Source organism: Macaca fascicularis, chromosome 12 (genome assembly GCF_037993035.2).
Source record: "Macaca fascicularis isolate 582-1 chromosome 12, T2T-MFA8v1.1".
NCBI classification, from domain to species: domain Eukaryota; kingdom Metazoa; phylum Chordata; class Mammalia; order Primates; family Cercopithecidae; genus Macaca; species Macaca fascicularis.
In genome coordinates this window covers 108,895,076-108,913,517 of record NC_088386.1, presented here as the reverse complement: position 1 = coordinate 108,913,517, position 18,442 = coordinate 108,895,076, and the positions used below count along the sequence as shown (strand labels likewise).

The 18,442-nt window shown below is 36.8% G+C and overlaps 1 protein-coding gene across 22 annotated transcripts in view; it reads left to right on the top strand.

Annotated features, from left to right (window-relative positions):
• IKZF2 (IKAROS family zinc finger 2) overlaps positions 1–18,442 on the top strand; it is a 151,186-nt gene that overhangs the window by 102,108 nt on the left and 30,636 nt on the right. For all 22 annotated transcript variants that reach the window (XM_074010018.1, XM_015432725.4, XM_065526048.2 and 19 more), the window contains one exon: positions 563–730. In XM_074010018.1, the coding sequence (XP_073866119.1) occupies positions 563–730 (168 nt within the window). The remainder of the gene's footprint in view (positions 1–562; positions 731–18,442) is intronic.

The following is an 18,442-nucleotide window of genomic DNA, read 5'->3' as shown; positions in this document are numbered from 1 at the left end:
TAGACTGAAGGTCTCTTTCAGCTCAATTTTTCTGCCAATTTTAAAGAGATAGCTTGATAAAATAAAGAGAACAAGATTTTGTAGCCAAACTGACCAAGTTCATTTCTCACCTTGACTACTTTCTAGTTCTGTGTAATAAAATACTTTGATCTATGAACTTTAATTTCTTCATTTGTTAATTAAAATTAATACTACCTAATTATTGTCATTGTAAGAAAGGATTGAAATATTCTATGGAAAGCGTACAATTGTGTGTAAGGCAGTAAAGTGACAGCACCTCGTTGTTCAACCAATGGTAAATGCTATTATTGTTATTCTTATGAGTCAATGATAGGACTTCTGTCACATTTATACATAGAAGGGAAAAGATCATTTGATGTAAAACTTGAGACTTTGGTAACTATATTAGCAAAGCAAATTCTAGGAAGATAAATGTTTAAAAGACTTATGAGGGAGATGAACATTTTTAGCATAGAGAAATGGCTTTGGTTAACAGTGGATGGCAAATTAGTCACTTGCACATACCCTAGTTGAACCTTCCCATTTCTTCTCCTTACTGCAGGTGAACGCCCCTTCCACTGTAACCAGTGTGGAGCTTCTTTTACTCAGAAGGGCAACCTTCTGAGACACATAAAGTTACACTCTGGAGAGAAGCCGTTCAAATGTCCTTTCTGTAGCTACGCCTGTAGAAGAAGGGACGCCCTCACAGGACACCTCAGGACCCACTCTGGTAAGTGTCACCAACTCCTTGAGAAGAAAAGTAAAACAGGAAAATTTAGAAGAGTACTACTGGATGATAGTAACATGGCTTTGGTATGTAGTTAGTGATGACCAAGACAATATTGTTATTGGTATACATTAGATAATTGATAAATCTATCAGGATGCATGTGTCTTTCATCTATAGACTTTCAGGCTTGGCAAAAAGAAGCACTGTCAACTGGAGAGTATCTTACTTCAATATATCAGCATAAGAAAGCAGCTGTTATATATTTTCTATGATTTTAAAATTTTAAGAATGCAGTCATTATGGTTAATTCAGCATAAGTGAAGATCCATTACAATATTAGTTATGTTTCGAGTTACTATAGAGAAAATGAAAACTGATTTTTTTTTTGACTGATACAGTGCTCAGGCTGGGATCTCTGTGGAAAATAAAATGGTTTCTTTTGAACTTGAAAATATCCTCAGAAAATTGGCCGTTGGAGTATTTTATATTCTAATTTTAACTCTCCTTGTATCTTTAGCTCCCAAACTATAGTCGTTGGGTACTCTGAAACTTTGCTGTGTTTCATAAATCATTAAAAAAAAATCTAGAATATGACAAGTTCTTGGGAATAAAAGAAAAAAATCTGAAATAAATTTAATGTCTTTAAGAAATGCCAGAATATAACACATAAAAGAGAAAGAATGATCAGAAATCTCAATGAATCTCATTTGACTTTTAGCATAAATTTTCATAACCAAGAAGTTAAACGTGGAAAATTAATACAGCATACTCTCAAACCAGTTTTATTTGTTTCTTCTGTTCATAATGACATACTAAATTTTAATTTTAATATGAAGATATGATGGAAGTGATATTTTAATCTACATTGACAAATCGTATTGGAGAGTGCTGAGGTTGTGAGATAATGCTTATTGTATTATCTCTTGTATTACATTTTTCCTTTTCAGGCTGTACTGAGTTTTTAAACATGAATGTGAATTGTGTAAAACTATTTTAAACATTAACTCTTAAATTTGGGGCAGTTACAAAAATTAAATTAATGCCAACATGGAAACAATATTTTAAGTATATATTTTTCTTTCCTCCTTGAGTTAAAGGAATTCACTTATTTCCAACTACAACATTTTATGTCTTATTTTAAAATTATGCTATCAAAACTATATCTTAAAGCAGTGTTTTATTATGAAAAGTTTTATTGAAAAATATTTTTAGGACATGACAGGCATTTCCTTTAACTTGTCATGTACTCTAGCCAGAGTTAAATTATTACTGAGTTGTCCAAAGATTATATAACAAATAGATCTTCATGAACAGATATTTTTGCCTCGACTTCATGTAATAAATAACTGTACACATCCATCTTATTTTTGTTGAAATTGTGTTGTTTTTAATATCATGGTTTTGTGTGTGCATATTATGTAATCTGTCTTCATAAATAAAGACATGGTCCTTATAACTGCCATTGTGCTCATTTTGCAATTTTAGTATACCAAGTTATGATTTTTGCAGATATATAAATAGATATATTCAAATTGGGTAATTTAAGAGAGTTTAATGGAGTCACTGTTGGAGGGGGGCATCCAGCTACTGCATCACCAAGAGCTGATACCAATTCAATCATGCTTTCAACTGGAACCTAAAATACTAGCCATCCCTAATGTTCTTCATAATAGATAGAACATAAAACAGAGTTGCTATAGTTTTTGCTTCTCTAATTTGCCAGAAAGCTCAAAATTGATCATTATAGTTTTCTTCTTCCATTCAAATACATCTTCCTCTTCCTCTTACTCTCTTTAGCACATCGGCTAAATAATGTTCTTTATCTAATAGGTGACTCAAATTTTATAGATTCTGAGTCTTTGGTGGTCCTGTCTTTCTTATATTGCTACAGTTTTTCAATAACCAAAATTATTAGATAAGTATTACAAAAGATATGCCCCAGTAAATCCCCTGAGTTCCAAGCGTAGTTCTTATCCTCAATGTATAGCAACAACTCCAAATCATTCTGGTAGTCTGGAAAAATTGTAAGCCAGTCCCTGTTTGTTTAGCAGCTTGCATGCCCAAAATAGCTAATGAGTATTCTCAGCTTCCAATACAACAGGACTAGATCTCTGAAACCTGGAGAAAACATTCTTTTGGGAACTGAGGTCTCCAAAACCACCAATCTGAAGGTTTCAGGACACAGAGTAAAAAGCCTTTAAATGAGTTATTTGATGTTATTAGAGTGGCTACCTCTACCTTAACCTCTTTGTTCTCAGACTCATGCTTTCTGGCTATGGAGGAGATGACGTTGGCCATATATCATATCCTGTAGAACGCACACACCCAAACTCCTCCCAACTGGCAACCATACATGAACCACTCCTTTGGTAGGCCATTTCACCACTCCATATAGCCAGCTGATTCTGGGGGGTGATACTTGGGGTATGATCCATGCATTCTATAGATTTGAGCTAATTGTGTTTGTCTTGCCATAAAAAGGAGTTTCCTGGTTGAAGGCAGTGTTGCAAGGAATACCAAGGTAATTGGTAAGGCATTCTGTTAAATCCATACTTGAGGGAGCTTCCAAAAATATTGAAGAGAAAGGGAAGGCACATCCCAATAGGATAGATTTCTGCCTCCTCCGTGTTGAAAGAGTCAAATTTAACCTGCCTGCCACTACTTGCTTGGTTGCTTTCCCTCAGGAATGGTGCCATATCAGGGTCTCAGCATTGGAAAATTGTGAACTCAGCAGTGGTGGTAGTTAAATCAGTCATGGAGAAGAAGGAAGTCTACATAATTGAATCTGTTCATAGTTTCTGTGTCCCTACTCCCATTATCACTTTGTACATTGGCCCACTGAGCAAGTACCAGGTAAGCCTGGTAAAGAGTCTGAGATTGATGAGATTACCTTGTCCAGATTACTAAGGGCCTTCTCTATAGTGAATGCCCTCTGGAGAGAATTTACGTAGAATACCGTATCATCACACTTTTTGCCAATTCCGAAAGATACATCCTCATAACTCTCCCCTAGACCTTCTGTCACCAGTCATCCAATTTTGTTCTTTGAAATCCTTGACTGTATGGCCATTCCATATATCATTACCTCGAGTATCTCTTCTTCCATGCAAAGTACAGTTAAATGTACTAGCTGAATGAAATTCTGGCTGCTGGAGGGATAGCCACTGTATTTCAGGGCCATCTCCCTTAAGTGGACCTGTAAACACTGTAGTCACAGCTGGTATTGAATACCAGGCAGTCTATTTACAAACCAGATCTGCACTGTTTCATCCTCATCAACTGGTCACTGAGAATACCCCAAGAGGTCATACAGATGGATTGAAGCAAAAAGATTGAGAAACAGTAGTAGCAGGTATTAGAGACCTCTGAGCTACTTGCTCATACAGTATACTTGGGCTTCCTCAACCAGTGTAAGAAGGCTGCGGGGAAGGAAAATATACCAATGAAATGCTGTTGTATACATTTTTGATATGTTGAATTAGATAACACCTAGTTCATGATGCATGGTTTGGGCCACATTGTCATTGGGAGTCCTATTGCCTGGTACACAGTCTTAACCAAAGTTCATTAGCAAGTAAGGAGTGGCTTTTCAAATGGTGGTTAGTTATTGTTAGAAGACTGCATGTCTTTACTATAAAACCATGAGGGATCTACATATTGAGGCTTCCACTGACAGAGATGTCATACGGCATCTTCGTTTGCCATAGACATTTCCAAAAATCATTGCATCTGCTGAATCTTAGAGTCAAAGGTAGAGGGGAGCTTTCATCATGGCAGGAGTATGATGCAGATCCTTTTCTTGCCCCAAACTGCTCTCAAAATGGACAGCCTGTGGATTACCTAGTACATGCACCACAGAAGTATACCCAAATATGGTCTATGTTGCTTCTAAAATCTAGAGAGGCCACCATATTTTGTGCTTCATTTTCACGAAGGAAGGTGCAGGGTGCAGCAATTTCTCACTTACGATGGAGGATCTATTTCAGCATGCCCAGATCACTGGCCCATAAAATTTTACCAATGCGGAAAGTCCCTGAACTTTCTTGGAGTTTATCTCCTGTTCTATAGCATATACCTCTTACTGAGGCATCTCAAATATTTACTATATCCTTCTCCCAAGTTCGATCAGTGTAATGTCATGAATGTAATATTCCAGCTTGATGTTTTGTGGGATGTCAAGATGAACAAGATTTCTCCAGACTGTGTTATGACAAAGAGAGTACAGTTGACTTAGCCTTAAGGTAAGATAGTAAAAGTATGTTGCTCCTGCAGTGTGAAGGGAAAAAACCGCTTCTGATTATCTTTGTTATACAAATTACCTTAACCAGAAATCAAGTCCATTGCTTCATACCTAGTGTTGGGGGCTATATTAATATGCTCCGGTAAAGATTGTATAGCTAAAACTGCATCTACAGTTAGCGTTATGAAATGATTAAGTCTGCATCAATGCCATGCATTGATAATAGTTTAAATGGGTATATACTAAACAGTTTAAATGGGTGTATAGTATGAATTATCACCCCTAACATCTTTCAGTTTTCTGATGGTTTCACTAATGTCTGTTATTCACCCATAGAATTATTATTTCTTTTAGTTTGCTGTCTTGGAAGAGGTGATAGTTGTAGGGCTATGCTGTCCAATATGGTAGCCACTAGCCTCATGTGGTTACTAAACACCTAAATATGGCTAGTGCTACATGTTGAAATAATATTTTTTTATTCTTCTTGTTTTTTACTACAGTTTTATGTATGTTAATTATACCTCAATGAAGTTGTTGGGGGGAAGGGAGAAGATACTACCATCCCATGTTTCTCTTTCTCATCATTGCCCCACTACCAAAAACTAGTGGTCTTAGTATTGTCCATTGTATTTAGCATTGCAATTCTATAACCTTTCAAATCAGATTCTGGAGTTGATCTTCAGCCTTATTTGCCCTGAGGCTTAAGTGGATAAGGGACCCTTTTAAAACTGACATAAACTTTCTGGTATTTTGTCTGTATTCTGACTTGAGTATTCAAGGCATGCAGTTTGTCTTTCTCACCTTTGTGTGCTCCTTAGGGCCATCAGCCATATCATGCTATAATCTTTACACACTGCCATTGCTGCTTTAGCAAGAAATGCCACAGCTCCCAAAGCCTTACCCTGCATCGTACATCCTTACCTGCTACCACCAGTGACAATTTGAATAATCATCTTGCCAGCACATACCTTGGATCACTACTGTCCCATTAACTCCCTGGTAAGGAGGCTATCCTGCTATCCCTGAATTCCATTTTCACTGGAGCTTTGGACCATTCCTGATACCAATAACTCTTATCAGTCAGGATCCTGACAAGAAAAGAGTAAGACACACAAATGGGGAAAATTTGGGGACATGCATGAAAGACAAATATTCACAAAAGAATGGTTAGGAATAAGGGTAGTCTACAAAAGATGGTTGGGTCTACAATAGTAGGAAGCCATTACTAGCTCTAGCCTGAAAGGGAAAGGGGATCTAGAGGTCACTGGAATTAAGAGAAATAGGATAGGGTCTTGAGCACTGACCTTCAGTAGAAGAATGTAGCCTTTGCTAACCTGTGACTTGGGAAATAAACACCCTGACCTCACTCTTTCCACCCTCCAGTCTCTTACTGGTGCCTCACATTGACTAAACTTAACCAGAAGCCAGAGGACAAGGGAGCCTATTGATTAAAGCCAGTAAAAATTAGCTTTTGCAGGAGCAGAGCAAAGAAATGTGGAAAATGGCTATGGCAGCCAAACAGAGAATGTGCCACAGATTAACTAAAATTTAAGAACTAGTGCTTAAAATTACTAGTATAGAGCGGGGGTCCCCAACCTCCTGGCTGCAGACTAGTACCAGTCAGTGGGTGGTCTCTTACAAATTGAGCCGCACAGCAGGAGGTAAGCAGCAGGTGAGCAAGCATTACTGCCTGAGCTCCTCCTCCTGTCAGATCAGTGGCAGCATTAGATTCTCATAGGCACACAACCTATTGTGAACTGCGCATGCGAGGGACCTACTTTGTGTGCTCCTTATAAGAATCTAATGCCTGATGATCTGAGGTGGAATAGTTTCATCCTGAAATCATTCCCCAACCACCCGTCATTTGTGTTCCATGAAACTGGTCCCTGGTGCCGAAAAGGTTGGGAACTGCTGGTATAAAGTATTAAGGGGAATATAAAGATTTTAAGTTTAATCTCTTTTTTTATGAACATTATTATTGGTAGAAAGTATTTGCCTCCCTTTTTCCTCCAGGTAAAAACTGTCCATTGTTTTATTGTATTGTTATTTATCATGTTGGATATTAATACCACATTTCTGCTTCCTATATTGTAGACTTAAACATTTCTCATCTTGATTTTCACTTAGTAGGTTGGTAACAACAAGCCCAGCATTGGTGTGCATGAATACGTTACTGTGATAAATGTTACAGTTTAAAAAAAGTGAAAAATACTTTAAAAAATATCTGGAATATGACATGTATTAAGTAAATACTAGGGGTGTATGTGTGTGTGTGTGTGTGTGTGTGTGTGTTTCATTTACCTTGCATGATCCCTGTACAAGGTGGTGTTTTTCTGCTTAGGAACTCTATTTGTCCTCTAGAGGACACCAAGTAGTGTCTTGGTTTTTGTTGCATAGGCCTGGTAGTTAGGTTATTTATCTGGAATTTCTTGAACTTTCTCTATACAGTAGACACTATATTAAGCATTTTCCATGGTTTCTTTTTTTTTTTTTTTTTTTTTTTTTGAGACGGAGTCTCGCTCTGTCGCCCAGGCTGGAGTGCAGTGGCCAGATCTCAGCTCACTGCAAGCTCCGCCTCCCGGGTTCCCGCCATTCTCCTGCCTCAGCCTCCCGAGTAGCTGGGACCACAGGCGCCGCCACCTCGCCCGGCTAATTTTTTGTGTTTTTAGTAGAGACGGGGTTTCGCCGTGTTAGCCAGGATGGTCTCGATCTTCTGACCTTGTGATCCGCCCGTCTCGGCCTCCCAAAGTGCTGGGATTACAGGCTTGAGCCACCGCGCCCGGCCTTTCCATGGTTTCTTTAATAAAAAACCTTTTTATCTAACATAAGCAAAAAGAGATTGTTTGTAGATTAATAGCAATAAGTCTAGTAACATGGAAAATGCATTTTTGAAAAGTTTTTACTTTAAAAACTATAAATGTAATATATATTTTATTGTTTATCTTTTTATTTAAGTCCAAGCTCTTTTCTTTCAGTGAGAAATTTGGTTGTTGAATAACATGTAATTTTTCTGGCTTAAACCATACCCATAACACATCATCTTTAGTTACATTTTCAGTTTCTTTAAGAAACTTAAAGATCTTGTGAAGCAATCAGACTTCTATTCATTTTTAAAGATTTTTTCACTAATTTTTATGATTATTTTTGCTCATATTCATTTCTTTAGAAATATTTTTATCAGCTCATCTTTATTGAATCTTTTCAAAGTGGTAAAATTTGGTTTCATAGAAACCAAATTTGTAATTATTTCATTGGAAATAATTATAGCAGGTAAACTGGCATATATAGGTTCTGCTACAGTCATACCTGACTCTTAGTGACTATACATACAGCTCAACTGCTAGGAGTATACTCGGATATACCAAAGAAGAACCTATGAGCTCCAAGAATTCAGTGTTTTTGGTTATCCATTAGTATGTTTTACAAAGAGAATGGAGAGGCAGTTTCATTATAAGAACCTCTCGCTTTGGTTATTCCTGTTGTACAGGTGAAGAGACTGAGGCAGAAAAGAAGTCACACAGGCAGACCCTGGATTTAAACCAAGGCAGCAAACTCCACAATTTGTGCTCATCACCACCCTGCTAAGTGATAAATGACACAGCTCCTATGTTTATTCTATAAAGCTTTAACTCTACTGAAATAACTCCTAATGATTGAAAAAAAAAATGTACTGCCTAGAAGTCAGGAGATCAAGACATGTGGGTTTTAGGGTAGCTTGCTGCAAATTAGCTATGGGGCTTTGTCAAGTCACTCAATTCGCTCTTTAAATCTCCTGGTGCTGCTATTATATGATGCAAACTACAATGTATTATCTTTTCTCCCTGGACTTTGCTAATCAGTCACTACTACCACACCTTAAAGAGTAGTCTCCACTCCCTCCAAATTACTACTTCTTTTTTTTAGTATTTTGCCCTAGTTTATTTTAAAATAAGTTTGCATGAAACCGAATTAACATCTTAAGGTTTATATTGAGTCTTCACAGGGCCAATATTTTTTGTCTACTACTGTCTGATATCCTACATCTGATAGCCTTGAAGTGTCTAAGAAAGAAAAAAAATAACTTTTTTTATGTGAAATTTAAATGACATTTTAAGAAGGGGAAGGAGAAGAGGGAAAGGGGAGACAAATAAATAATTAAAATGTTTTATGAACAAAGATCAGCTAAAGATTACAGTCAAGTTGTGGCCAGGTGCGGTGGCTCACACTTGTAATCCTAACACTTTGGGAGGCTGAGGCAGGCGGATCATGAGATCAGGAGATCGAGACCATCCTGGCTAACATGGTGAAACCGTGTGTCTACTAAAAATACAAAAAATTAGCCAGGCGTGATAGCACGCACCTGTAGTCCCAGCTACTCGGGAGGCTGAGGCAGGAGAATTTGCTTGAACCCAGGAGGCGGAGGTTGCAGTGAGCCGAGATCACCCCACTGCACTCCAGCCTGGGCGACAGAGCGAGACTCCATCTCAAAAAAAAAAAAAGATTACAGTCAAGTTTTTAGCCCACTGAGAAAGTGAGCTGCACTTTTAAAAACACGTCCCAGAGATACATTACATAAAGTTACAGGAAAATAAAAGGTACTAGTCTATACTTGAAACTCTTGCTATTCAGTAATCTTGAGATTTACCATACAAATAATCTACTTTGCTTTATGTAAACTTATAACGTAGTATTTAAGTGACTTTTTAATGATGAATCAATGCTTCTGCTAAAAAATGATTTTTATTAGTTTTGTCTCTTAGATTTTTCAGTTTTGCAGGTGATTGTAGTTCTTTCTTATAAATTTTATTACTGTGGTTTGTACATTATATATATAACACCTTTTAATTTATTATACCTAATACTCTGAGGGAAATAATGTTTACATTAAGCTGTGGACCCCTATTAGTCAAAATAGTATTTGGCATACTTGTTATTTTAAAAAATCTAGGAGGAAATAGAATTACATATTTTTTCTCATTAGCATTTTAGGTATATTTTGTGTATACTCTTATGCTGTACCCAAATTAAAGGTTTAAAACAGAAGAGTGTATAATGGTAAAATATGAGAAACATATATGTGTTGTACATTTCTTTTTGTAAATTATAAAGAGAAAAACGATGAGTAAGAATGTGTCTCCATAGAGGGGAACAACACATACTGGGGCCTATTGGAGAGTGGAAGGTGGGAGGAAGGAGAGAATCAGGAAAAAATAACTAATGAGTACTATGCTTAATATCTGGATGAGGAAATAGTCTATACAAAAAAAAACCCATGACACAAGTTTACCTATATAACAAACCTGCACATGTACCCCTGAACTTAAAATAAAAGTTAAAAAAACAGAATGTGTCTCATAGAGTCTCAAAATATTTTTATACCAGATGAAAAATTCAGTTTTGGCGATAGAATTATACTGGTTCAGAGTACTATGAAAAATTATTTATTGCTCAAAAATGGAGTCGTCCAAATACATTTGAAAATTAAAAATCCTAATTTTCCAAGGACATTTATTCATTGTCTCTTATATTCTAAAAAAGCCAAGTATTTGTTGAGTACCATATATTTAAGATACTTGTTAGTTCTAAAACTAAGTTATTTTTCAAAAATTTATAAGTAAAATGTCCTGAAGTAAGCAAATAAGTAAAGGAATTGTTTTCTAGTATTTTTGTTCATCCTCATTTTAAGAAAATAATTATTTCATATTTTTAATAATGCTCTTAAATTCTAAGTAAAACCTTAGCTTTCAATTGAACCAGCATATAGTATATAATTATGTATTTGTGTATATCACTTAAAAATAACTACTCTTTGTAAAATTAGTTATCTGTGTCACATAACTTTGAAGTAACAGAGATTTGAGGAACCTTACAATGTCAAAGTTCTTTTGACTTAGGGTTGATAATGCCTAAACTATTCTGAACATATATCTCTTTTATTTCCAAACACTTTAGGAATGTTGATTTTTACAACACTACTTTGTGATCTATTCAGTGTTTGACAATTTTCGGCTTATGAAGTTTGTTGTTTATGTCTAATTGTCAGTTTAAAGCTATTCTGTTCCATAAAAAGGAACTGGACCAGATGTACCATATAAATCCCCATCTGTTAAAACAACAACTTCCTCCCAACTAAAAAACATTTTGTGTGTGTGTATGTGTGTGTGTGTGTGTGTGTGTGTATATATCTACATATAGATATATCTATGTAAGGACTATCTTTATTTTTCAAGTCCCTGTAATTCCAAGGACTATATTTTGTCCACAAAAATAGCTCAGAGATGTTGAATGCTTATATTAGCTCCTAATATTGGCTTTTAAAATTCCCAGTTAAATAGCCTAGTTTATATTTTGTTCAGTTATGCCTTTACCTATTATGAGAAAATTACTGTAAAGTATTATGACTCACCTTGCATTTAAATATATTTGCACATTTATTTTTAATAGAATTTCAAACTAACATGTATTTTTAAGGTATATGCTACATGCCCTCAGAGAAACTGGTAAGACAAGATAGTCTTTTTTACATCTTCAAGTTTCTTAAAAATAAAATAAAAAATTACCATGTGGCTTGGATTAAGATGGAGCTCATCTTTGCCATATTGTTTAAAGAAACAATGTAATGTTAGTTACTCTAGTTTTAAATCTCATAGAAATAGTCTCTTGATTTGTCACAAGAGTAGTATACCCTCAAACATATTGTCCTCTCTAAGGAATTTATTATCATGATCACATCATTTCTTTAATTTGACAACTGATTAGTGATTTCATAAGCTAAAGTATTTTCTAATGTACTGTAGCATTTGTCATCACTTACTCTGTTTTATAATACACCAGTTTCTATTTTGTTTTATTTAAATTATCTTCCCCTCTTCTTTTGGTTTTGTGGTCTGCTCTTTCTTATAAGTCTTTTCCCCCAATCCTTCAACCATTTTCTTCCACATTACTTCACTTTTTTTTTGTAATGACTACCAGAAAAAAAGTACATAAATAACTTTCTTCAGTGTATGTATCACGCAAAATGTTTTGTATAAGATGGGATTGCTGCAAGTTATAAACCTTTGGATATTAATATTACTGATAGTTTTGTGGAATGATTGAGGACAAAAAATTTCTGAAAATTAGGTACTTGGCCAGAAGATTATGATAATTAGTTGTTTTCATGTTTACATTATTTTAAAACCAGACCAGCCGGACGCGGTGGCTCATGCCTGTAGTCTCAGCACTTTGGGAGGCCGAGACGGGCAGATCATGAGGTCAGGAGATCGCGACCATCCTGGCTAACATGGTGAAACCCCGTCTCTACTGAAAATACAAAAAATTAGCCAGGCATGGTGGCGGGTGCCTGTAGTCCCAGCTAAGGGAGGCTGAGGCAGGAGAATGGCATGAACCCAGGAGACGGAGGTTGCAGTGAGCAGAGATCGTGCCACTGCACTCCAGCCTGGGTGACAGAGTGAGATTCTTCTGTCTCTCAAAAACAAAAAACAAAAAACAAAAAAAACCGGACCACCATGACTTTTTTTTTTTTTTTTTAACCCGGATTTTCCAAGGTTATCCTTAAAAAACAACAAAAGGTAGACACATTGAGTTAAATTATGCTGGTTTAGAAATTGAATCCAGTGCAGCTCATTCATAATAGTGATGGTGCATTAAACGTAGTATAATTTGTCCTGCAGGCTTCTTATGAGAAGGAACTGTTTTAAACTGATTGTAGACCTGGCACCTGGCCCACTTTCTGGGTGATCTCCCAAGTGTGAACTTTCCCCACCCTTAGCCCCTCCTTTCCTTCCTGGAGGTGGTTGATAGAGGTGGATTATACTGATAATTACACAAGCAGTGTCAGTTGCACACATGATTTGCATAACTGTGCTGTGCTGACTTCATCCATCAAATCCTGATACTGATGCCCTTGTTGCTTCACTGTATGCTTTGCGATAAACACTGAAGAAAGGAGATGGGATTAATATTTCCATTCTTGACTCTTAAAACACACACTTGAGGTCCTACTCATTGAAATTTACCCAGAAGGTAAAAGCCACTTTCAGTCAGGCCAGCTGTAAGACAGCCCATGTGATTTCCACCAGGTAGAACACCTCTTTCCCCCTACCCCAGACCAATAATCATTATGTATCTTCTCTTCCTTATGTGTTTCTTATAAAAGAAAGTAAAACTTTTAATAGCATATACAATCTCATCTTTTATGAATTGTAGTAGTCATGTTTCTTTCAGAACCTATTTCTAGAAGGAATTAAAAGTCTTTCTTCTATAATTCTATGTAGCTCTTTTCACCTCGGTGCAAGTCATTTAGAAGATCAATTTACTGTAGGAAGCTCTCCTTCCTACTTTATTTTCAGGAATTCTAAAGAAATGGACAAGATTCCTGGGTGCTTTCTCATTATTTTATATATTCTACATTGTCCTCATTCCACAGCTTGCTACCACAGTTTTGTACCCTTCATGGATTTAGTGTGGACAGTCTTAACTTTGGTCATTTCACATTTTCCGTTCCACACCATGAGTCTGCAGGCCTGGCATGTTTGCAACTCCACAACAGAAGTGGAGAGGCTGCACACAAACTTTATTACTCACCCAGTATCCAGAAGGGTATGACACAGTGGGACGTGTGTATGTTGGGGGGGGCGGCGGGGGGGTTTTGTTGGGATGTTTTTTTCTAACCTAACCTTTACCCTTTCTTTCAATTTTTCCTACTTGATCTGTGTATGTGAGTCAAAGAAACCTGTTCATCCACAGCCTATACTATCTTGCCAAATACTGTAAGAAAACTCTCAAATGGTAGAAAATCAGACAAATAAGGAAAATAAAAACAAAGTATCATTCATCATAAGCATGTAAAATATATTTAGAATATAAAATTTTATGTAAAGTATCATGAATCATCTATCAGAATGGAGTCCCTTTAAATTGTATAGAAACATGATGATGATGATAAGCATCTGGATAAGAATAAAAGTTCCTAAATTCAGCATCTCAAAGAAGAGAGCTTATTCTGTTTTGCATCTTCATCCCTTATATACCATATTGATTGAATGAATTAGTTAACGGACAGATTATTTTCTTTGAATATTCTTATATTAACTAGGAAGGTTTTAAAGATTCATGGAGGTCAATGGTGGTTGTGTATGTTGCCTAGTACATGATAAATATTAGTCTATTAAAAAAATTAAAAATTATGGGTATATTGAATAAGTTCTTATTTTGTGGCAAGAATCATTTTAAGGGCCTTATTTTGCAGATAAGTAGAGTCAAGTTTAAAGAAAGAGATGTTACCTAATGTCCTCATACAGTCTGTCATTTTACATAGTACATGTATGCCTCCTCAGCTTATAAAGATTATACTTTAACCTTATCTTTCTTTTATTTTCCATGGTTTGGCAACAATGTATTATTGCATTAGATTTCAAACATGCACATACTCACCCACAGCACAATAAAACAAGAATTGTATCATGCTTTTATAAACAAAAATATATCATGATGCTTGAAGACATACAGCAACTTAGAACAAAATAAATCTAGCAATAGTATAAATTATATTTGTGAGAGTACTTTAAAAAATTATTGTCTGATATAGCAAAAAAACCATACCATTATAACTATATATTTGCATTTTATCCAACTTCCAATGTACTCATGAAAGCTGAGAAATAAGCTCTGGTCTATCTGAATCTAGGGTCTCTGCTCTCAGCCGCTATACTCCTGCTTCCCAATCTATTCTCCATATAGCAACCAGAATGTTACTTTAACATCTGATTTAAATCATGTCACTCCTCTTAAAATATTTTAATGGTTTTCCATTGCTTTTATAATAAAATCAAACTACTAATCATGGCCATTGGTGGTTCTGCCCACTTCTCCTGTCTGATCTTCTTCTACTTTATACCTCACTCTGGGTTCTTTGCAACCGAGGTTTCTTTATTCTTTCCTACTCTTTTTGAACTAATGGATGATCCTAGGAGTCAACACCTTCAGCACTTTCTCAAGATCTTGGCACAGTTGCCTCATTATCTTTCAGATGTTAGCTTAAATGTCATCTCTTTGAAAATAGTGGCATCCATAAGCAACCTACCAGAAGCATCCCCTCAGTTCTATTTTGCTATCTCTATCTCAATAAAAAGCTTGAATCAGAATCTGTGATTATGTTGGTGTTTAGTTTATACACATGTTGTCTGTGCCGTCCCACCCCACTTGAATGTAAGCTCTGTGAGATTGTGGACTGCAAGACTGTCCTTGTGGAGCTTACATTTTAATGAGGGGAGACAGGCAAGAATCAGTTTTAAAAAATAATATGTTAGAAGGTGTTGACTGCTACAGGGAAAAAAACAAAAATTTTCCATTTATTGTGTGTCAGGTACCTTCAGTGTTCCATATGGATTTTTAAAAAATCTTCCACTTTGGGAGGCCGAGACGGGCGGATCACGAGGTTGGGAGATCGAGACCATCCTGGCTAACACGGTGAAACCCCGTCTCTACTAAAAAAATACAAAAAACTAGCCGGGCGAGGTGGTGGGCGCCTGTAGTCCCAGCTACTCGGGAGGCTGAGGCAGGAGAATGGCGTGAACCCGGGAGGCGGAGCTTGCAGTGAGCTGAGATCCGGCCACTGCACTCCAGCCTGGGCGACAGAGCGAGACTCCGTCTCAAAAAAAAAAAAAAAAATCTTCACAGAAATGCTGTGAGTTAGGTACAACTATTTCCTAATTTAACTTAACCTAGGCTTCACATACAACTGGCATTAGGGTTAGAATTTGAGATCCAAGTAAGAAGACACATTCTGGATATACAAATACATATTCTTTATATGAATATTCCATAAGTTAGAGCAAACTACTTGCTTCTGAATGGATTATTTTGGGAGCTGTTTGCTATCCAAATTATTTGCTTACTCATAAGCCTGAGTTATTATAACATAGAAAGTCAGATGAAAGGAAATACAAGCATAACTTCCTTTATTGTGCCTTACTTTATTGCACTTCATAGATACTGCGTTTTTTACAAATTGAAAGTTTGTGGTAACCCTAATTCCAAGCAAGTCGGTTGACACCATTTTTCCAATGACACATGCCCACATCATGTCTTTCTGTCACATTTTAATAATTCTTGCAGTGTTTCACATTTGCTCATTATTATGTCTGTTTTGTGATCTGTGATCTTTCTTGTTATTATTATAACTGTGTTAGGATACCGCAAACCACACCTGTACAGGCTGGCAAACTTAAATGTTAGTGTTGATAAATGTTGTGTAAGCTCTGACTGCTCCACCAACTGGCTGGTTTCTCTGTTTGTCTGTCCCTCACCTGGCCTCTATATTCCCGAAATGCAAAAATCCTGAAATTAGGCCACTTAATAACTGTACAATGGCCTCTAAGTGTTCAAGTGAAAGGAAGACTCACATTTCTCACTTTAAACCAAAGCTAGAAATGATGAGGCTTAGTGAGCAAGGTATGTCAACAGGCAAAACACGCCAAAAGATAGGCCTCCTGTGCCAAACAGCCACGTTGTGAATGCAAAGGAACTGTTATTGAAGAAAATTTAAAATGCTACTCCAGTGAACACACAAGTGATAAGAAAGCAAACTGCCTTATTTCTGATTATGGAAAAAGTTTCAGTGGTCTGGACAGAAGATCAAACCAGCCACAACATTCTCTTAAAGCCTAATCCTGAGGAAGACCCTAACAATATTCAATTTTCTGAAGGCCACGAGATATGAGGAAACTGCAAAAGAAAAGTTGGAAGCTAGCAGAGGTTGGTTCGTGAGGTTTAAGGAAAGAAGCCATCTTCATTACATAAAAGTGCAAGATGAAGCGGCAAGTGCTGACGTAGAGGCTATAGTAAGTCATCCAGAAGAACTAGCTAAGCTAATTAATGAAGGTGATTGTGGTAAAAAGCACATTTTCAGTATAGACAAAACAGCCTTCTATTAGAAGAAGATGCCATCTAGAGAGGAGAAGTCAATGTCTGGGTTAAAAGCTTCAAAGGACAGGCTGACTCTCTTGGTAGGACAATGTAGCTGGTGACTTAAAGTTGAAGCCAATGCTCATTGACCGTTCCAAAAATCCTAGGGTCTTTAAGAATTATGCTACATCTACTCTGCCTGTGCTCTATAAATGGAACAGCAAAGTCTGGATGACAGCACATTTGTTTACAATATGGTTTACTGAATAATTTAAGCCTATTGTTTAGATACTGCTCAGAAACAAAAATTCCTCTCAAAATATTATAGTTCATTGACAATGTATCTTGTCACCCAAGACTTCTGATGGAGAAGTAAAGCAGAATAATGTTGTTTTCATGGCTGTTAACACAGCATATATTCTTCAGCCCATGTTCGAGGGGTAATTTCAACTTTCAAGTCTTAGTACTTAAGACATACATTTTATAAGGCTAGAGGTGCCATAGACAGTGATTTCTGTGATGGATGTGGGCAAAGTAAGCTGAAAGCCTTCTGAAAAGGATTCAGAATTCTAGATGCCATTGAGAACATTTGTGATTTATCTGAGAAGGTCAAGATATTAACAGGAGTTTGGAAGAAGTTGATGTCAACCTCATGGATGACTTTCAGGAGGTCCAGGACTTCAGTGGAGAAAGGAACTGCAGATGTGGTAGAAACAGCAACATAACTAGAATTAGAGGCGGAGCCTGAAGATGTGACTGAATTACTGCAGTCTCATTATAAAATGTGAATGGATAAAGAGTTGCTTCTTACAATGAGCGAAGAAAGTGGTTTCTTGAGATCGAATCTTGTAGTGCAGATCCTGTGAACATTGTTGAAATGACAAGAGAGGATTTAGAATATTACGTTAACTTAGTTGACAAAGCAGTAGCAGAGTTTGAGAGAGTTGAATCCAAGTTTGAAAGAAATTCTTCTCTGGGTAAAATCGTATCAAATTATGTCACATGCTACAGAGAAATCCTTTGTGAAAGGAAGTGTTGACTGACCTGGCAAACTTCATTGTTGCCTTATGTTAAGGAATTGCCATATCCATCCCAGCCTTCAGCAACCACCAGCCTTATCAATCAGTAGCCATGGACATCAAGGCAACACCCTCCTCCACCAGTGGAAAGATTATGAGTCCAAAGGCTCAGATTATCTTTACAGTGTGTGTATGTATGTATGTATGTATGTATGTATGTATGTATGTATGTTTTTAAGACAGGGTCTTGCTCTGTTGCCCAGGCTGCAGTGCAGTGGTGCAGTCACAACTGACTGTAGCCTTGAAAGTCTGGGCTAAGTGATCCTCCCACCTCAGCCTCTCAGCCTCCCAAGTAGCTGGGACCACTGGTGCAAGCTACCACACCCTGGCTAGTTTTGCTAATTTTGTATTGTTTATAGAGACGAGATTTCATCATGTTGCCCAGGCTGGTCTAGAACTCCTGGGCTCTAGTGATCCTCCTGCCTCCACTTCCCAAAATGCTTGTATTACAGGTGAGAGCCACTGCACCTGGCCTGTTTAGCATTTTTTAGCAATAAAATATTTTTAA